The following is a 22487-nucleotide window of genomic DNA, read 5'->3' as shown; positions in this document are numbered from 1 at the left end:
GTGTAAAAAATATGTTCAAATGATCTCGATAGTTTTAGCTAATCTCAAATACATACCTATAGTGGTATAATAATTATAAAACTATCGCTAAAGAAATGCAGGATTGCATTTCTAAACTGTGAGTGAGTGTTTCACAAAGAGCTCTAGTTAAGGACGTGGTAATTCCGCCATATTTGTTGCGGGTGGCTGCAGGAGCGGCTGTACATTGTCAAGAACATGGCGGCTTCCAGGCAGGCATGAGAGTGGATACTTCTTAACAAATTTGGATGAACCTGGACTATCATCTCAAAAACAGACCGTCAAAAGATCTCCCTGGATATTGCAATACGAATCTCGTACGTATGATCTATGGCGAAGAGACTGCATTAAGCCGAAATGTGTATTTTTTGATCGCGAACATAAACTTAGCCGCCATTTTTCTTGTGGGAGCTGCTAGTGGGCTGATTTAACGACAAGATGGCTGCTTACACCGGGGCGGCATGAATTAAATAAAAATTCATCCATCGACTTTTTTCGCTCGGAGGAGACTTGCTCAAACATATTTTCTCACAGTATGTATCGGGATGTATTTGCGCTTACGTATTTATTTGTGGACGTAACAACGTAACTAGATGTCTGTTTTTGTTGCGCTGTTAGTCACCGCATTCCGCTGCATGATTTCATGCACGCGCAAAAATCTCGTTTAAATGCTCAGACCGCTTGAAATTTGCAGAACTCGGTCGATTTTCTGAATCTGCATTGCACTGGAGTAAAATCGCACGTTTAAAATGTATTATTGTTGCTATTTTGAGCGGCTGACAAGATGGCGACTCCCAGAGAGGCATGAAAATAGCCTTCTGCAGCAAATGGGGACTGGGTTTCGAGTAGTCTCTGAGTTTGTATCTTTGTTTAGTTTTGCAGCGTTTCACTGAATTATATTTTAGAAAACATAACTCCCGCAGTTCGTATAGAGGTTTATTTGCATTTGCTACTTGGCTGACTAAAATTTGTTTTTATTTGCCGCGCCGCCATTTTTCAGACTGGCGGAGGCTTGTTTCAAGATGGCGACTTCCATGGGTTGATACTCTTTCTGCACCAGGGACATTTAACTTGATGATGTAATTTTGTTGTTTGCCTTTGGAACTAGAACTAGTGCAGTGTGGTTTTCTGTATGTGTAATTATCGATGCTCAAGCTGCTGCACGCGGTATTTTAGACAAGTTGACCGGCTTTTAGTCTGCCTACAAGCGCCAAAATGGCGGCATTCCTGAATTAATCAAACTTCTGAATTACCCACACTGTTTAAGACTTTAATTGTACCACTGTAATGTTATTACGATGCATATATTTATGCAGAAAGTGTTTATTAATATATACCAGGGTCATGTGTGAAATATTTGCGTTGGCTTAAGCTTACAGAACGGATATATATTTGTGGCTAAGAGTCGCTGAAGTGCATTATTTTTTTCCAGTAAAAGGACATGACGTCCCCCGGTTCCGTTGTGCCTGGAACCACCGGAGCTGCACTGCAGCCGCGATGGAAGCGGGTTCTGGGGTGGTCCGGGCCGGTGCCCCGACCGAGACACGGACACAGAGCCGTAGCCATCAAGGAGCTGATGGTCGTTTTCGGCGGAGGAAACGAAGGAATCGTTGACGAGTTGCACGTTTATAATACTGGTAAGTAAAATGTTTGTATGTGCGGAAGGTTTGTACATGCATACAAGCTACGTAATGCTTGCAAATCGCTGCTAAATGTGCTCTGTGTTTTCACTATCTTTTCTAACGCGAGAGTATGAAGACGTAGCCAGAGTCACGTCTGCTTTACGGAGAAAACTATAAATGTCGCTTACATATATGTATATGAAACATTCCGTGTGATTTTTGCAATGTTTGTGGTGGTTCAGAGCCGCGTCTCGTCGTCTGCAGGCCGATTGTTGTGTTGTGACTATGAGGGAAAAAGGCGCCAGAAAACATAAATGGACGTTGATCGCCGCCGCGTCACGCGCACGCCCCTCCTGCACGTGCACCAGTGCGCCTTTTTGTTATCTTTCTCCGAGCACTGTGGCTGTTTAGCCCACAATGACGCTAGCAATAATGTGGAAATTAAGGTGCAGTAGACAATACCTTGCATTAGATGCCTTAGGTTTTTCCAGAAATGTTATGTGATATTGATAACACGTTTAAAATGCTTTCTATGTGAAATGTATATGAATTGCATTTTATAAATTACCTTTCATTTATGGGTCACTTATGTTCTTCTACACTTGGAAGAACACTTGATTTCCAGAATGCTCTTATTTACCTCACAGTCTTCCTAATGTAGCCAAAAACATAATTCCTCTGTGACTCATTTCTTTGAATTGCTATTCAGTAAAATTCTCTTCTTGTCATTCAATTCTGAAGGCACAGTCTCACTAAACTTTCTTTAGTAAAGAACGAGAGATGATGTTTTACTCTGTGGCGCCTTTTAAAAAAACTTAAATTCAATATAAAAAATAATAAATGCCTTATATAGAACATACAATGTACTCCACTTTATTGCAATGTTTTAATTGTTTTTAGTTACCTGGCTGCAGCTTTAAAGTTGGCATGCAATGAAAATTCACCCTATCTATTTTTTAAATGCAAGTTATAGATCTTATTATTAACAATTCATTTGTGCATATGTTTAATTTTTTTTATGTTTTGACCTAATTTAATTGAAATGTCCATAAGTTTTTCTTTTCAATAATCTGTTTCACTCAGATGTACCTCACAATACAGAAAAATATGTCGCTACGTCAGTTTCATCGTGACGAAATTTGTGTGTTCTTTTAATTCAACATGCGATCACCGTGATCCGATCAAGCAGATCGGATCATAAGCCAATCAGGACACGGTGCGTTTACACTTGTCCACATCAAGTGGCTTCTGTATCTGGATAGATAAAGATCAGATCTTGCATTCCCTCAAAAAAATAAATAAAAGGATGGCTCCGGTGCAAAGTCGACCTGAAGTGTTGGGTTTTCTTTTAAAAACAGTTTTAAGTCGGGGTACATTTTACAAATCTCTCAAAATGAGGAGGATAAAGAGGCTGCAAGTACTAATAATCTGGATAGATTCCGTAATGGAAAAGGTACAGAGATGTATCCGAGAACATTGCCAGTTGTGGTGGGAAAAATGCGTGTTCTTTACAGAAAATGAATGGTTCTGCGACTTAAGGGTGCGAAAGCAAACATTTCAGTATATTTGCGATGTACTTCGCACTCGACTGTATTGCAAAACCACACAGCTACGTGCAGCAATTCCTGGAGAGAGGAGGGGGAATAATGACAGTGGGCGGGGTTTTGTGTGACGTCCACCTGTGAATGCAGACAGGATGGCTGGATTGCATTTACATTACACTGAGATTCGATCACAATGCATCCTCGACTACCTCCGAACCTGGACACGCTGATCGGATAACATTCTGATCAGAAGCACACTTGTCTTTTCAATGTGTATGTGGACAACATCCGGATACAGGTTGCATGTTAATGCCAAGTGTAAACGCAGCCTTAGAGATCACAACGTGTTGTATAGTTCTTCTATTGGTCACGTCTTCACGCAATACAAATTCGCAGGTCACCATTTACCTAGTCTCGCATAGCCAGATCTTCAGATTGACGGCAGATGGTTTGGTTTCTATCGCAGCTTTCCTTGACCAAGAGGACGTTTGACTGACATGTAATAAAAACCCATCACAGTTCGTTTTGTTCCGCGTCATGTTTAGGGGTGTGCCAATATAATGTCGATGTCCCTACAGTAACAGATCAGCGTGCATCTTATAAATGATTCATTCAAGAATGCTGTGCAAGTTTACTGCAACAATAGAGCTGCGAACTTCACATACTTTTGAAAATCCAGCGTTCAGTTAATCCTGTAAGTGCTCATTGTCACAGTTGTAAACACAACAGCTTTCTTCTTCCACGAGGGGTTTTGGCGTCACAGCATTTGTTTCCAGGCGGACCGTTAAAGAACGCAACACGCACATCTCCCGGACATCTTGTAGAAATTCAACCAATCAGATTGCGAATTCGAAACTCCTGAAGTGTTTCCAGAAAAGTGTGCCATATGCATTAGACGTTCAGCCAACTGTCTGTGGGCGTGACGTCTGAGGCTGAGACTACCGTTCACCAAACTTGAACTTGAACCGCCCCATTTCTCCAAATTTTGTCCTCCTCTCCATTTTGTTATATTAATAGTTAAAAAGTGCTTTTTATTGACATTGGCTTCACCTCCAGATAAGCTGAATTGCAAGAGAGTTTTATTGCAAGTCGTCTACACCTTATCACTGAGACTTTGACTGAACAATTAAATATTTTTTTTCTTTTTCAGCAACAAACCAGTGGTTCATACCAGCTGTTCGTGGAGACATTCCTCCAGGCTGTGCGGCTTATGGTTTTGTATGTGATGGTACACGACTATTAGTGTTTGGTGGAATGGTGGAATATGGAAAGTACAGCAATGACCTTTATGAGTTACAGGTAAGGAACAATTTCTTTAAAATCACTCTGTTATGTGACTAAAGGCTGGAATACACTACATAACTTTTGCCCAGGTTTGTAGTATGGAGGAGTTGACGCTAGTTGCCGAAAGTCATATCTGGTCTGCTGATTTTGGGCAGTCCATTGACAGATTTCACAGAAAATCGCATAGTATATGATGGGCATGAAATCTATCTTTTTTCAGCTTCAGACTATGATTCCATCCAGTCGGATATCATCAAACATGTTTGATTAATTTTTTTTTAATTTGCCATACATCTTATAGCTATGAAGGTGCGTGCATCTGCGCGAGTTTGTGTTTGGAACGACTTGAAAGTCTGGTAGTGTGCAGTCCTCATTTCTGTAGTGTATGATGCCCAGTTTTTCTTTGTAACTGTTTATGAAGTTTTAAAATCTGCTCAGATTTTAAAAGTCATGTTGTGTAGTCCAGCCTTTATTGACTGTTGTTGACTCTGTCAGTACAGATCTGAAATGATCTCACTATGGTTATGATTATCAGGCAAGCAGGTGGGAATGGAAAAAATTGAAACCAAAAGCCCCTAAAAATGGAGCACCACCATGTCCTCGTCTGGGCCACAGTTTTTCTCTTGTGGGCAACAAGTGCTATCTTTTTGGGGGGCTTGCCAATGACAGCGAAGACCCCAAGAACAACATTCCCAGGTATTCCTACCATATAATAATGTGGTTAGTAAATAAATGTATTTATATTGTTTTATTCATAGACTCACTTATGTGTGCTTCCAGATATTTGAATGACCTTTATACCCTCGAACTGCGTCCGGGCTCCAACGTTGTGGGCTGGGACATACCGGTCACGTATGGAGTACTGCCTCCGCCAAGAGAGAGCCACACTGCTGTAATTTATACTGAAAAAACTACTAAGAAGTCCCGTCTTGTTATATATGGAGGAATGAGTGGTTGTCGTTTGGGAGATCTTTGGACATTAGATATTGGTATGAAGATTACGGCTGTTTTTGCTGTGGTGTTTGCCACAAATAGTTAATTCATTTAATCAATCAATTGGGTTAAGCAATAATTAGGCCATTCTTTGCTTTTCAGATACGCTGACCTGGAACAAGCCTGCAATAAGCGGCGCTGCTCCCCTCCCCCGTAGCCTCCACTCAGCCACCACTATTACAAACAAGTAAGTTTCAGTGTGTAATCTAGAATTGCTTCACCACATGCATTCCCTAAATGTACACAATGGCATTACTGACCTTTAATCCCTTTATATGCTTTATTTGTAGAATGTATGTTTTCGGTGGCTGGGTTCCCCTGGTGATGGATGATGTGAAGGTGGCCACACATGAGAAGGAATGGAAGTGTACAAACACACTGGCCTGCCTGAACTTGGGTATGTTCTTGTTATAAAGTACATGTAGTGTTTAAAGTGATTTAACTAAAACTTAAGTTAAAGGCCAAACTGTTATTATACACATGATCATTCAGAAATCATTCTAATATGCTGATTTACTGCTGAAGAAACATTTCTTCTTATTCATGTTGAAAACTGTGGAAACATGAACATATACATAAAGTACAGAAGAACACATTTTATTTGAAATAGAAATCTTTTGTAACATAAATGTCATTGCTGTCAATGTTGATCATTTTAATTCATCCTTGCTGAATAGAAGTATGAATTTCTTTAAATCATTTGAATGGCAGTATATACTGGTATTTTAATGTTTGGTATCATGACATTCCTGTGTGTGAAATGTTTGGACTATTTTACTGAGCCCTATTTTATTGATGCATTTTTTTATGTTATGCCATATACTTCCTGAGATATACTAAAATGAGCTTCCTTTTAGACGCCTTGTCATGGGAGACTGTTTTGATGGACACTTTGGAGGACAACATACCACGTGCACGAGCAGGACATTGCACTGTTGCCATTAACAACAGACTTTATGTCTGGAGTGGACGTGATGGATACCGCAAAGCTTGGAATAATCAGGTGTGCTGCAAAGACCTGTGGTACCTAGAGACAGGTGAGTACAGCAGATATGCAGTAAAAAGTATTTCTGACAAAGTTAAACTGCATTGTAAAAATATCCAAATGCATAAAAAGTTACATATTGAGTATTTTTTTGCATAAGCTGAATGTATTAAATCATGCATAATTTTTCTTTTTTCTTTCTTTTCTTTTTTTTTTTGCAGAGCGACCTAATCCTCCTTCACGGGTACAGCTCGTCCGGGCCAACACAAATTCTTTAGAGGTTAGCTGGGGAGCGGTGTCTACAGCAGACATGTACCTGCTTCAGCTTCAGAAATATGATATCCCAACAGCCACTGCTGCCACATCACCAGCCCTCAATGCAGCTCCCTCCCTCCCTGGAAACTCGCCTAAGAGTCCAGCGCCCGCTGCAGCTGCTCCGTCTGCTCAGAGTCTGCCGCATAGTGGCATCACCTTTGTGCCCCAGGCTGCTTCGCCCACTGCCTCAGTTTTACCCACCACGCCCGCAAGTCCTCTGGCTGCCTCAACGGCGCGTGGCCCAGGTACAGATTTGTTAAATTGTTAATAGTTCAGCAATATCTTCAGTTTACTTAAATGTAATATTAAATTAAAGCATTTTTTTTCATAGTAATTGTATTAAATGATGATAATTTAACGGTTTTTATTTTATATTTAAGCTATTCTGAAAGTTGCAGCCCCTCAGTCAGGCACCGGGGCATCGATTGTCACTGTGCGCCAAGCCAGCCAGGCTGGAAAATCCCCAGTCACTGTGACATCACTTCCTGCAGGTGTTCGCATGGTAGTGCCACCACAGACCACTCAAGGAACGGTATGAAGCGAATAGTAAAGGTGTAATCTTTAAAACCGTTGATACCTCATAAATTATTTTATTCAAATGTGTACTTTTAATCTTTTTTTTTTTTTTTTTTTTTTTTTTTTTTTTAGGTCATCGGCAGCAGCCCTCAGATGAGTGGAATGGCAGCTTTGGCTGCAGCTGCTGCAGCCACACAGAAAATCCCTCCTTCCCCCGGAGCCACTGTTCTCAGTATGCCGGCTGGGGCTACAATTGTCAAAACGATGGCTGTGACACCTGGGGCCACCGCTCACCCCACCACAGTTAAAGTGGCATCACCTGTCATGGTAATTCTCTTAAGATTGTCACTGTTGCTGCATTCTAATTCGCCTATTTATACTGTGCTCTACAAGTATGTACTGTTGTGAAGAAAACTTACATGCTTTTGAGTGTGTAGCAGAAGAGTTGGCAAGCGTTGGGACATACTACTTCATCATAATTGCTTCTTTAATGGATCACAAAAGTTCACAATGCTGTTGCAGATGGAAGATAATGTGGATAACACTGAATAAATATGAAGAGTTCAGATGCAAAAGCCTCTAAGTGCCATGTGAAATTTTCTTATAGAATTACCATTTTTATCAAGCTCGTATATTTAAGTTCAGTAATTTCACTTAAATGGCAATGAAAATTACCTATTAATTGTCATTTAAGTGAAATTACTGAACTTAAATATACGAGTTTGATAAAAATGATCATTCTATAAGAAAATTTCAGATGGCACTTAGAGGCTTTTGCATCTGAACTCTTCATATATTTTTGTCAGGTTAGATTACTGATTATTAATCACTCAAACCTCTTTATTTTAACCGTCGTACTCGCACACCCACCATGTTTGTAGTTTTTAAACCTTTTATTCGCATTTCTAGTTCTAATCGAATACTCGTCCAACATGCAATGTTAGCCGTTAAGAGTGTGCATGGATCTGCACTTTGGATTCTAACCTGAAAAAGTAGACCATCTGGGTATCTATGGAATACTAATTTCAACAGTAGAAGAACAGTCAATTCCCTTTATAGATATATTCATATAAACCCCACCCCCAATTCAATATTGATATTTTTCTTCCAAGATTTCGGGAATCGCGAACAGTGAGCTTGCTGTGCCTGGTACAGTAATCTGCATCTGTCTTCAGCGTGTTCCATCTCTTCCCTGTGTGTTAATCTCCTGTTTACTGACTTCATAATATTTCCACACAACTGACATTTTGGGTTATGATTGCAATGCAGTTTGTGCGCAAGTCTGGAATAGAGATTGGCCAAAAAATTGTCTCCTTGTGGCAGCGTGTGTCTCTTCTGGGTGCGCCGGTTTCCCCCATACAGTCCAAAAGACACGCAGGTTAGGTGGATTGGACATGCCAAATTGGCCGTGTGTGAGTCCCAAGCATGTAATGGGGAGGGTTGGGGAAAGACCTGGTAACCTACCCCGGAGAAAACATTGCCAAGAAAAATCATGGACAGTCTGATGGCCAAAGAATCATCAAGAGTCAGATAAGACTGTAATGGTTAATGAGAGAGATAATGGTTTTCACAAAAATATTAAGCAGCAGAACTGTTTTCAACATTGGTAATAATAAATGTTTCTTGAGCACCAAATAGAATAATTTCTGAGGGATCATGTGACTCTGGAGACTAAAGTAATGACATTTTTCCATCACAGTAATAAATAAATTAAAATAGTTATTTCGCTATTTTACTGTATTTTTGATCCAATAAATGCAGCCTTGGTGAACATAAGAGACTTGCAGAACCCAAAATTTTAGCAACCCCAAATTTTTGAAAGGTAGCATACCTTCACATTATCTAATGTTTGGGTTAAAAAATAAAACACTCAAAACTGCAAAGCTTTGATTGGATGAGCTGAATTCAAAACTTGCATTAGCTAGTATGTGACCACACATCAGTTGAATTCTATATTTATGTGGAAATTTGTCACGTTGCTCGTCTGCAGTCATATCGGCCAGCCCTAGTCTCATGACACACATTTTTATTTTTGTCGTAGGTAAGCAACCCTGCCACTCGCATGCTGAAGACCGCCGCTGCACAGGTGGGCACTCCGACAGTTTCCAGTCAAAATACAGGTGCTCGGCCCATCATCACAGTGCACAAGTCTGGCACAGTTACCGTAGCACAGCAGGCTCAGGTTGTGACCACTATGGTGGGCGGAGTCACCAAGACCATCACTCTTGTCAAGAGTCCACTTTCCATGGGAGGAAACCTGGTACAGTTTATTTTAAATTCTGGCATGGGAAAAACCTGAATGGGAAAACCATTGAATGGACTATTTATTATTTAATTATTTATATTTTTTTCTTGTTTTAGATCTCTAACTTGGGCAAGATGGTGTCAATGGTACAGACCAAACCGGTCCAGACGGCTGCTTTGACTGGACAGGCCTCCTCCAACCCACTGGCTCAGATTTTACAAGTATGTTAAACATACGTATAACTAGTTTTAAGTTTCTCAGACACTCACATTATTTCTAATTTTAAATATAAATTTTAACGTCATTCTCATTCCATAGTCAAAGGGTACCCTTCCACCCGGCACCATTCTGAAGCTGGTAACATCTGCGGATGGAAAACCAACTACCATAATTACCACCAGTCAAGCCGGTGGCACAGGAAACAAGCCCACTATCTTGGGTATCAGTGGCATGTCCCCCACTACCAACAAACCGGGCACTACCACTATCATTAAAACAATCCCAATGTCTGCTCTACAGCAGGGAGCTGCAGGTAAACCATTTTGTCAAGAAGTGTCATTTTTAGGGTTGGGTACCGAAACCCGGTCCCAATATGGAACCGGTACCCAAGTAACCGGTATGTATCCGGACCATATCAAAACGCATATTTCTGTGCCTCATTTCGTTGCCACTTAAATGCTTCAGCTGCCGGTTGAAATATTTGCCCTCTGGTTCTCCGAAACGGACGTAAGAAGTATCATCACCGCATGTGATCGCTAGTTAACCCTTTGATGCGTACGATCATTCACACCGGTGTGATTAGAACGTTCAGATCGCGTGATCATCAACTGCTAAATTCAAATTTGCGCTCGTGTGTTGGCTGGCGCTGAGCCAGAGATGGACGCGCTCAGCGTTGTCATAGATCACAACCATTCAGTGTTTTCAACCACATAAGGTTTATTTTAATTACTAGCAAACCAATACATTTATAGTTTGTAAAATACACACTGTTGTCTATGGAAGCGGCAATAACAATCCTTTCAATTATAAATTGATGACATGTTTAGACACACATTGTGTAGGTAACTATAAAATGTACTCTATTCTTCTTACACCTCACTTATGTATTTCGGGAGAAATGGATGAATTGACGTGTTGTAAATCTGACAGATACAATTCTCTGTACTGCAGTGCGTAATAATATGGCGCCCATTGTGCGTTATAGATCAACTAACATGAATCATGATCATTATAAAAGTTTCTTAAATGACAAAACACATTCACTTACATGCATTTAAGAATAAAAAATATCAGCCAAGGACTGACTGACATGTAACGCAACCAATCACAGTTTTTGTTCTGCATATGTTTAGTGTGAAAATGTAGAGTCGATGTCCCTACAATAACAGACTGGCGTACATCTAATAAATGAATCATTCAAGAACGTTGTGCAAGTTTACTGCAACAATAGAGCCGTGAACTTCACACATACTTTTGAAAATCCAGTTGTAAACATGACGGCGTTCTTCCACAAGGGGTTTCGTGTCACGGCATTTAAGGTGATGCGTTCTAAAATAACGCTCACCTTGTGCAGGACATGCAATAAGCTTTGAGAGGTGTTGTATTTTGCCACTGAAGGCAACTTTAAAGCTAGTTTGTAACATACCAAGAATACAGACTACTTTGCTGTTATTAGTACTGTAACTGTTTTTTTGTGTCATTTAGTGTTAAATTATTGTAATTGGGTTAGGTGGCTTAGATTTTATTGTGAAGTGGTGTTTTCTATTTAGGCTACTTATATTTAAGTATACTTTAAAAATGTAATATATTGTTAAATTTTAAGAATTTATTGTTTAATTTTTTTCAATAAAAAAGCCATTCTTTAATGTCATTCACCATTGATTTGGCACCGGTATGGAAAAACCCGAACGATACGCAACCCTAGTCATTTTTGTGTTTTGTTGTCCAGAATAAAGAGATATTAATGATTATTAGTAGTAGGAGAGGTAGTAATATATAATTTGTCAGTAATATTATTATTGTTGTTGTTGTTGTTGTTGTTGTTAACTACAGCTATAATAATTACTTCTAGTCGTGATAATACTAAATACATTTGTTTTATTTATATTTAAGTGTCATTAAATTTATTATTATTACTGTTAACAACTATAATATTAATAACAATTAGTTGCAATTATAATACAATTATATTTATTTGTTTAATTTTATATATGTATTATTACATTTATATAATAATAATAATAAAAGCAATAATTATTATTAATGTTCACAATTAGTAATAATAGTAGTAGTAGTAGTAATAATAGATTTATATAGTTTTTATTTACTTGCACTTTGTTTTCCGTTTTAGGCGTGACTAGTAGTACCGGGATGAAGAGCCCCATTACCATCTACACCACAAAGGTGATGACTTCTGGAACAGGAACTCCTGGCAAATTTATTACAACAATGCCTAAGATTGGTACAGCAGCTGGCCAGCAAGGCCTAACACAGGTATTGGGGTCAGAATATCTGGTGGAAAGCTGATGTCCTTGGAGCACTTGGAGGTCCGTTTTCTTACATGGGGGTTGGGTTTTTCTCTCCTAAGGTTGTTCTGAAGGGAGCCCCTGGTCAGCCTGGAACCATTCTTCGCACCATGCCGATGGGAGGAGTGCGTCTCGTGTCTCCAGTATCTGGGGTCAAGCCAACTGTAACCACGCTGGTTGTTAAGGGAACAACTGGTAAGGATGTGAACTTGATAGTCAAAAGTTAATGTTCCTGAAAGACTTCATGCTTCTCTGCAAAGTGTAATTCAGCAACTGCTATTGATGAATGATTAAAGTATTTCCCTCTTGCCGTGTCTGTCCTCTTTCCAAGGTGTAACAACTCTTGGCACAGTCACAGGAACCGTTTCTACCAGCTTAGCCAGAGGAAGCCTAGCCAGTGCCAATGCCACCCTGGCAACCCCCATCACCACTCTGGGCACGATTGCCACCCTCTCCAACCAAGTCATCAATGCCACTGCTGTGTCAGCTGCTCAGACCAACCTGACCACTGTCACCTCCAACATGCAGGTCAGAACCACATTATCTTTTCTGATTAGATTTTTCTGAAGTTATTTTTATAGCTATTATGTAAGTATATTATATAGTTCAATATTTTATAAATAATTGTACACAATGTTTACACAATTAAAAATCAGCAATTTTCAGCATCATTACTCCAGTCTTCAGTGTTACATGATCCTTAAGAAGTAATTTGGTGCTCAAGGAACATTTATTCTTATTCTTATTATTATTATGATTAATATTTAAAATGGTTCTGTTTTTCAGGATTCTTTGAACAATGTTAAAAAGATCATTTATTTGATGTAGACATCTACATTTAGTAAAACTATAAATGACAATTTAGTGTGTCCTTGCTGAATATAAATATTATTTCTTTAAAAAATGTCCCCCAAACTGTAGTTTAATTTATATAATGTAAAATAACAGAAATAATTATAACTACATGTTAATGATAAAAAATACTATTTAAGGATATAAAAAAATTGCTGTATTTAAAATGAACAGTTTTACACAATATTTACATTAAATTCACTGAAAAAATAACTATTTGTAGTCACTAATTTTGTCATCCTTTCTTAATAGCCCACCCAGGTGACTCTCATAACTACACCCACTGGTGTGGAGGCTCAGCCTGGCCAAGATCTGCCCGTTTCCATTCTGGCCTCTCCCACATCTGAGCAGCCCACCTCTTCTGAGTCTGGTGCAGGCGAAGCTTCTGGCACTGTTACTCTAGTGTGCTCCAACCCTCCCTGTGAGACTCATGAGACGGGCACCACCAACACTGCCACCACAGCAACGGCAAATATGGGCACTGGACCAGCTGGCACAGTACAGAGAGTGTGCTCCAACCCGCCCTGCGAAACGCATGAAACGGGTACAACAAACACTGCCACCACAGCATCTGCCAACATGGGTGGTGTTCAGAGGGTCTGCTCAAACCCACCATGCGAGACCCACGAGACGGGCACCACCAACACAGCAACCACAGCTTCATCAAACATGGGAGGAAACCAAATGGGAGCAGTTCAGAGAGTTTGCTCAAATCCACCTTGTGAGACCCACGAGACGGGAACCACCAACACGGCCACCACGGCTTCATCTAACATGGGTGGAAACCAAACTGGAGCGGTCCAGAGAGTTTGCTCAAATCCACCTTGTGAGACCCACGAGACGGGAACCACCAACACGGCCACCACGGCTTCATCTAACATGGGCGGAAACCAAACTGGAGCGGTCCAGAGAGTTTGCTCAAATCCACCTTGTGAGACCCACGAGACGGGAACCACCAACACGGCCACCACGGCTTCATCTAACATGGGCGGAAACCAAACTGGAGCGGTCCAGAGAGTTTGCTCAAATCCACCTTGTGAGACCCACGAGACGGGAACCACCAACACGGCCACCACGGCTTCATCTAACATGGGCGGAAACCAAACTGGAGCGGTCCAGAGAGTTTGCTCAAATCCACCTTGTGAGACCCACGAGACGGGAACCACCAACACGGCCACCACGGCTTCATCTAACATGGGCGGAAACCAAACTGGAGCGGTGCAGAGAGTTTGCTCAAATCCACCTTGTGAGACCCACGAGACGGGCACCACCAACACTGCCACCACGGCTTCATCTAACATGGGCGGAAATCAAACGGGAGAGGTGCAGAGAGTTTGCTCCAATCCACCTTGTGAGACCCACGAGACAGGCACCACCAACACTGCCACCACTGCTACCTGCAGTATGGAGACAGATGAAGGAACAGGTACTTCAGATTTCAGAAAGATTCATCTTCAGCTTTCACACAAACATTATTTACACTACCAATCGAAAGTTTTGGTTGGGTTTATAATGCAGTAAAACAGTAATATTGTGAAATATACAAAATACAGTTCAAAATAACTGTTTTCTATATAATTGATTCCTGTGATGGCAAAGCTGAATTTTCAGCATCATTACAGTCTTCAGTGTCTCATGATCCTTTAGAAATCATTCTGACATGTTGATTTGGCTTTGACTATTATCAAAGTAAAAAAAAGTTGTGCTGTGCTTCCAATTGTTGTGGAAACTAATGATTGTTTTCCCCCCGGGGTTCTTTGATTAATGTAAAGTTCAAAAGAACAGCATTTATTTGAAATAGAAATCTTCTGCAACATTATAAAAAAAAAAGGCATTTTAATACGTCTTGGCTGAAAACAGTTTGAGCATTCTGACGTCTGCTTTCTAGAGTTTGAGCCCATCACAAAGCACAGTTTACTTGTGCCGTAAGAGATTTAACTTAGTAACTTGCTACTTTATTGTAGGAAATCTCACCAAATTTGTCCACTGATAAAGCAAATGACTTTGCTCTTTCAACACCAAATACATTTTGTGTATGAAAAGCTGCTAAAAATCCTCTGTAGCTGGTTGATATTAGCTTTCGCATGCATTTTTCAGGAAACTAATATCTTTTTGGTTTGTGGGGTGTGAATTTTAGCAATACATATGAAACAGGAAATTGAACTGGTTAAATTAAATTTGCCATGGTAAAATTGAACTAGTTTCCTTTTTCTTGTTTATTCCCATTTGTACTTTTTTCTTTTAATGGTTTATGGTAATGATTTATTTTGTGCATTTAGCCCAGCAGAGTGGTGAAGCATCAGAATCTGCCACCAGCACAGAGGGCCTGCCGTCCACTGTTGCGCCCCAGAGCAGAGCCATTACCACAGTCACACAGGCCACGCCTCTACCCGGACCAGCTGTTCCAGTGAGTGGAGATACAAACTCTGTACTAAAGTTTGATGCTAAATTATGAATCCAATGCAATCGACATACATTAAGTCAAAATGCCACCCATTTTTGTGGGTCCTTAAAAAGTTTAAGGTAATGGAAAGTCTTAAATGGTCAAAAAAATTTAATTTGAAGGGTTCTTAAATTTGGGAACTAAAATCCAGGAATCATGATATGCCTTCAAAAGATGATTGAATTAAATAAATGTTCTGCATGTTCAAAGTCAAAACGTGGCGCTGTTGCACGTTCTACAGACTTCTGGTTTCAGAGCAGTTTGCAGTCTGAATACTGCATATTTATGCCAAGCGATTACTTATGATCTACTGTTGCGGAATTGTCATAGTTTACTTTATAGTTTTTTCATTGTAATACGTTGTAGATTGTTGTAAGATACTTCATATCAAATTTGATCTCCGTCATCTTTTTAAATGAGCAGCTGGAAGTAGTTAAGCATGGACATTTCAAAATAAGCGTCCCGGTGTATTTTGGGCTTGTTAATGATCTTCTCTATTCTTCATAAAAAAATTCAGGTTATTAATTTTTATTTTACTAGTATCAACACAATACTAATTAAAAGAATCAGAGATATCTTTTTGGTGGTGGGGTGTGAATTGTAGTAATGCATATGAAACAGGAAAATTTTACTTAAGTTAAATTATATTTAAGTCTTAAATTTAATTTGAAAAACTCTGCAGATACCCTAACTTTACTTCACTCATTCAATATAATATTTGCATCCAGATTACAGAAGTTGTAGGGTGAGACTTTTGGGAACTGATGCATACAATTGAAGCTGACTAAATGTTAGATTGAAGGTGGTAGGAGGGTAGGGTTGAGAAAAAAGAGGGATTCCTAACATCACCAATTTTTCTTTCTTTGTCCTTCCCCTGCAGTCTATTTCTTCCATCACGGAGTCATCCTCAGAGGCAGGAGTTGAGCCGGTTGTTATGGAGAGCTCGGAGGCAGAGTCCTTGCAGACAGAAGGCCAGGCTGAAGCGGAGGCAGTTGCCATGCAGGCAGAGTTCCAGGCAGAAGCGGGGGCAGTAGCTATGCCTAGTGACTTCCAGGCGGAGGCAGCAGCCTTGCCAAGTGACTTCCAGGGAGAAGCCATGGCGGTAGCCATGCAGGCAGAGAGCCAGGCAGAGGCAGAGGCAGGGGCAGTGCCCATGGAGCATGACGCTTCTAGCATGGCAGAGGGAGAAACAGCTCAGGAGCAGCTACCAACAGCAGAGGTATAGTTGTTTGCATTCTGGCTGTACAATTTCCAGTTATTATTGCAAATTAAGACTAATGCATACAACTTTTAATAATTAATTTTCAAATATGAGTAAGGACAAATGATCTAATGTTTAAAGAAAATAGATACATTTTAATATATAAAAGTAAATAATTTTATTCAGCATGGACACATTAAAAGTGACAGTAAAGACATTTATAATGTTACATCAAGATTTATATTACCATTTCAATAAATGCTGTTCTTTTCTTGTAGATGGAGGGTGTAGAGGCAGCATCAGCATCACAGGCCGAGGCACTGACCTTGCCACCAGAGCTGATGTCGGACGTACAACCCACAACGCTGATGGTGACTGGTCTGACCCCAGAGGAGCTGGCTGTTACAGCAGCCGCAGAGGCAGCGGCCCAGGCTGCAGCGACAGAGGAGGCCCAGGCCCTCGCCATCCAGGCTGTACTACAAGCAGCACAGCAGGCTGTTATGAGTGAGTCACCATCCTTTATCAATAAAATCCCAACCTCAAAATCAGTCTAAAACTCACAGTAAGCATCTTCTTCCTCGTTGCCCCTCAGGCTCAGGTGACGGAGATGCCGGAGAAGACCAGCAGACCCACACCATACCCATCGTTCTAACCCAGCAGGAACTGGCGGCTTTGGTTCATCAGCAACAGCAGCTTCAGGCAGCCCAGCAACTAGCCGCTGCCCAGGCCGCACTGCCCACAGAGGGCCTGGCTCCAGCTGACAGCCTAAATGATCCCTCCTCAGAAAGCAATGGACACAACGAGATGGCCGCTGCTGCCACAAGTGCAGTAGTCGGACTGCTGCCTCGCACCACAGCAGAGAGTATGTGTGATGTTTCAATTTACTCTTCAATAGTCTTGACTATGTTAGTTGTTTTGAACCATTATAGTTGAAATATCCTGTAAATTAAAAAGGTAACACTTTACAATAAGGTCCCTTTAGTTAACATGTTAACTAACATTAACTACCAACGAACAATACTTTTGTTACAGTATATATTAGTCTTTGTTAACGTTAATAAATATACTGTTTATTGTAATATTATTAAATGATGAAATTAACATTAAGATCAATAAGTGCTTTAGAAGTATTTCATTGTTGGTTTATGTTAACTAATGCAGTTATTGTGAAGTCTTTTCCATGAATACATTTTAAAGTCTGAATGTAATGTTTATGTCAGGATGTTACATCATATTTGTGCACATGTTCCATTTTAATTCTGTTTATTCCTTTTGTAGCCTTGGCTCCATCCAGCACATTAGCACCTGTTGTAGTTGCCAGTCCAGCTAAGATGCAGGCAGCTGCAGCTCTCACTGAAGTGGCCAATGGCATTCAGGCTGGGGTAAGTTTAATAATGGGTAATGGGTCACGATGATATGCATTGAAATGTGGAAGAATAGTTTTTTTAAAACTTGTTTTCTGTTGTTTCTCCCCACAGAGACAAAATCCTCCCACTGTTACAGTCAAACCTCAAGTGAAGAAAGAAAACCAGTGGTTTGATGTTGGCATTGTCAAAGTGACCAATATGGTTGTAACACATTTCTACATGCCTGCAGATGACTCCACTTATGTTGAGGTAAGCCATAATGAGATTGTACTTCATACAATATTGTTAGACGCCGCGACATTGCTTATTTCAAAATGTAATTATACTGACGTAACTTGTTTTGTTGCAGGATGATTCAGGCACAATCCCTGACTACAGCCAGATGAAGAAGGTGGAGCTTCAGCCCGGGACCGCCTACAAGTTCCGTGTGGCGGGTATAAACACTTGTGGCCGTGGAGCCTTTTCTGAAATATCTGCTTTCAAGACTTGTTTACCAGGGTTCCCGGGGGCACCATGTGCCATAAAAATCAGCAAGGTAAACCTCAAATCTTACTTTGCACTTGTTACTACATATGGTGTTATAATCAATAGAGCACCATAAAAATGTGATATGTTTTTTAAATGGGAATTGCACGATCATTTTGTTTTTCAAAGGTTCATTTTGACTAATCTTTTATTGATTTTCTAATAAGGAAAAGTTTAAATGAATAGGATGCTTGTCTTGATTACTTGATTCTCACTTCATTTTGAATTTTAAGTTTAGAATTATCGATACACCAAACTATGATTTTTAAAGGGATAGTTCACCTCAAAATGAAAATTGTCATCACCCTCAAGTTGTTCCAAATCTGTATGAGTTTCTTTCTTTTGCTGAACTATCCCTTTAATTCAGTAACTTTAATATTTAATGTAGTATTTATTAGGATTTTTCTTTATTTACATTTAATAATGTATAACCTAATGTATTTATGTTGAATCAATTACTGACCAGCACAAACAGTTTACACTACCATTCAAACCGTTAGGGTTGGTAAGATTGTTTTAAAGTAGTGTCTTTAAGACTGCATTTATTTGATTGAAAAATACAGTAAAAACAGTAATATAATAACTAGTGCTGTCAAATCGATTAATCGCATCTAACATAAGTTTTTGTTTACATAATGTGTGTATAATAATATAATAATAATAATAATAATAATATTATATTTATATAAATTGTATATGTCTTTGTGTGTGTTTCTGTATATATGTACATATATACAGAGTGTATACATATACATATATGTTGGATGCGATTAATCGATTTGACAGCACTAATAATGATTCAAAACAACAACAAAACATTTTTTTTAAATAACTTTTAGATATATTTTAAAGTGTAATTTAATTTCATTAAATTGTGATGGCAAAACTGAACTTTCAGCATCATTACTCCAGTTTTCAGTGTCCCATGATCCTTCTGAAATCATTCTAATATGCTGATTTGGGAAAACCATGGAAACCATGATGACAACCCCCCCTCTCTTTAATAGATCAAGTTATTGGAAAGTTCAAAAAATATCATTTCTGAAACAGAACAAAAGTGACAGTAAAAGACATTTACTTCTATTGAATGCATCCTTAATGAAAAAAGTATTATTTCTTTATACTGTATATTAAAATATATTCTTGTTCACATTCAATGCAGATCAGTAGGATCTGTAATTGATGCAACAAGAAAATGAATCATTACATATATATAAAAATGTACTCTCTTCACTTGTTTCTCTCCTCAGAGTCCAGACGGTGCCCACCTTACATGGGAGCCTCCATCGATGACATCAGGGAAGATCACAGAATACTCAGTGTATTTGGCCATCCAGAGCAGCCAGACCACCGAGGCGAAACCCTCGGCCCCAGCCCAGCTTGCCTTCATGCGTGTGTACTGTGGGCCAAACCCCTCCTGCCTGGTTCAGTCCTCCAGCCTGTCCAACGCCCACATAGACTATACCACCAAACCCGCTATCATCTTCCGCATCGCCGCTCGCAACGAGAAAGGTTACGGCCCGGCTACACAAGTGCGATGGCTGCAAGGTACAGGTTTTCTTTGGTGAGAAAAGATTTTTGTTTCTGCCAGTGACAAGGTGGATTTTACATTTGCTTTTTTTTTTTTTTTTTTTTTTTGCTTTGTAGAGTCTAACAAAGATGGCCTTTCTGCAAAGCCTGCCCCAAAAAGAGCAGTTTCTTCACCAGATGCGTAAGTGTCCATGTCTCCAGTATCATAAAAGTGCATTTGATGAAACATAAGTTAAACAGTATTATTGTGAAGTATTAGTAAACTATTTTCAAATTTAACATTCCTGTGATGGTAAAGCTGAATTTTCAGCTTCATTACTCCAGTCTTCAGTGTCAAATGATCCTTTAGAAATCATTCTAATATTCTCATTTGGTGATCATGAAACATTTCTTATCAATGTTGTTGTTGGTATCAATGTTATGAATGAAACCGCAGTAATTTTTAAGGATTCATTGATGAATATTAAGTTCGAAAGAACAGCATTTATTAAATGAGAATTTTTTGTAACATTATAAATGTCTTGTACTGTCACATTATATCAGTTTTAATGCATCCCTGCTAAATAAAATCAAGTTCTTTTAGTAAAAGTCATATTGACCTTATATTTCAGAACAGTGGTTTAAGTACGAATGAGTATTAAAATATATGTACGTTTAATTGCAGGAAAGGGATTGGTCAGAAGAAAGCAAGAATGGACCAATAAGCCCCTCTCTCCATTCGTCCTCCAAGACCAGGAAGACTTACACTACTCAAAGCGCTCCACCATCTGGATTCAACACATCTTCAACTGTAACCATCTATTAAAACAGCAAAAAATCAACAAGGAAGTCATTTCTAGGGAATGCTTTTTCTTTCTTTCTTCGTGTTAATAGTATGAATGGAGAAAAGCACATTGCATATTTTTGAGTATTTTTCAACATAGTTGGAGTGGGAGGGAAAAAAAACGAATTTGCATTTTCCATTGTAGTCTTCCTTTCTCCCCCATTTCTTTCAATACATGTATCTTGCTTCAGTGAATTCAAACACCAGTTTTAAGATATTTGTAATGTTCGTTCTGTCAGTTGGGCTCAAATGAAGTTACTCTCTTTTCTGTGATGGAGTTCAGGGTGAAGTTTTAGTTCACGTTAAATATGTGGACATGGCGGGAGGATTTCTGAATGGAGATGAGTCATTTTCACGTGAGGGGGACAGAAATGGGGAAAACAAACCAAGCACTTGTCCTCAGACAAGAGGGGATTTTTTTCACTCAAATGGCTAAGTGAAATTAGATCTGCATACGGATTTGTTCTGGACTCGAGCCTTCTGGAGAAGTCTGTGCACTTTTGCATTATCAGAAATGGAGGCAGAACTGCAGATAAAGAAATGGCCATGGAAGTACATTACCGGCAGGACAGAGACTTTGCTAAAACTGAGATTTGCCATACAAAAAAAAAAAAATGAAAATGAAAAAAAAAAAGAAGAAAAAAACCCGCAAAACTTCCCAAAAAATTAGTGAGCGACGATGGAGAAGATCTTTTGTGTAGTTTATTTTTGTATTTTTAAAGCTTTTCTCCTGTGTGTATGTGTATGTCTGTGTGCTTTTTTTTTCTGCTTTTTTTTTTTTACTCACAACTTTTATTTTTTTTGGTTTTTGTTTTAAAAATTGTTGGCCATCCACCGTTGGTTTCAGGATTTGTGGGATGAAGGGCTTTTGGAGGGCTGTGCTGTTGTCAAGTACTTTGACGCATTGTATTTGTGCTCAAGCCGAGTGGTGATGTGCTACAACTGAAAAGGATGTAAACAAATGTAAACATCTGAAGGGCTTTTACTTTGTTTACTGAGTTTTTCTACGCTTGTTTCCACTCTGTGTTTATGCCAAACCTTGAGATGTAAAAATCTTAAATTTTTTTTTTATTATTCCTCGCCTTACCAAACCACCATTATTAGTAAACACCCAGCTTTCCCCCTTTCTCTGGCTTGTCCTCTTAACTTTTTCACAATGTAACTGTAGAATTTTCTCTGCCCTAGATTGTGAAGGAAATTGTCCATGTGAAGATGAATTTCTACTTTTTTCCCTTTTGATTCTCTGAGAGGTATGCAAACTAAATGTTCAGTGTATACCTGTACGTCTCCATGTGGGTGAGGATGGCCGTTCTCATTCTTGGTAAAAGCCAAGTTCGGATTTGACTGTAATATAGTTCATTCATACCGCAAGAAGTGAAGATGATATTCTGGCCTTTTATATATTTACCTGTACAACGTTTTTACATGTTGGTCATCTCCTGATTGCCTTTTTTGTCTTGACTTATAAAAGAAACCGAAATATATAAACTGTCTCCCTGATTAATTATTAGCAATTTCTTTTATTTTCATGCAGCACATCCTGGGAGTTCATTTCATCCCCAGTGTCTTCCAGAAATGTGAATTTGAGTAGCTATATTTGATGAAACGCCCTTCGGATAGCTGAATAGATGAGGCGGTTAACTCGTTTGCATTTGACGTGGAGATATTTCTTCTGAAATAAAGGAATGATATCCCAGCA

The 22487-nt window shown here is 39.3% G+C and overlaps 1 protein-coding gene across 3 annotated transcripts; it reads left to right on the top strand.

Moving 5' to 3' along the window:
* Positions 1–175: 175 nt before the first annotated feature.
* hcfc1a (host cell factor C1a) lies at positions 176–22276 on the top strand. 3 transcript variants are annotated; one of them, XM_084396138.1, is made up of 28 exons: positions 176–335; positions 1451–1655; positions 4335–4483; positions 5004–5164; positions 5249–5457; positions 5564–5648; positions 5752–5858; positions 6319–6498; positions 6668–7006; positions 7142–7293; positions 7410–7604; positions 9319–9537; positions 9639–9743; positions 9841–10054; positions 11873–12015; positions 12110–12242; positions 12379–12575; positions 13152–14325; positions 15179–15306; positions 16223–16561; positions 16822–17047; positions 17136–17405; positions 17822–17925; positions 18022–18159; positions 18260–18445; positions 19686–19983; positions 20083–20146; positions 20630–22276. In XM_084396138.1, exons 2-28 carry the CDS (start codon positions 1460–1462, stop codon positions 20667–20669), a joined length of 5751 nt encoding a protein of 1916 aa, XP_084252264.1. In that variant the 5' UTR covers positions 176–335; positions 1451–1459; the 3' UTR covers positions 20670–22276. The 3 variants fall into 3 exon arrangements, with proteins under 3 accessions (XP_084252264.1, XP_084252265.1, XP_084252266.1); XM_084396139.1 differs by lacking the exon at positions 176–335 and adding an exon at positions 427–551; XM_084396140.1 differs by lacking the exon at positions 176–335 and adding an exon at positions 1022–1097.
* The last annotated feature ends 211 nt before the right edge of the window (positions 22277–22487 follow it).

This window comes from Rutilus rutilus (genome assembly GCF_951802725.1).
Source record: "Rutilus rutilus genome assembly, chromosome: 22".
Taxonomy (NCBI): Eukaryota; Metazoa; Chordata; class Actinopteri; order Cypriniformes; family Leuciscidae; genus Rutilus; species Rutilus rutilus.
The sequence above is the reverse complement of the archived record's forward strand: the minus strand, read 5'-3'. Positions and strand labels throughout refer to the sequence as shown.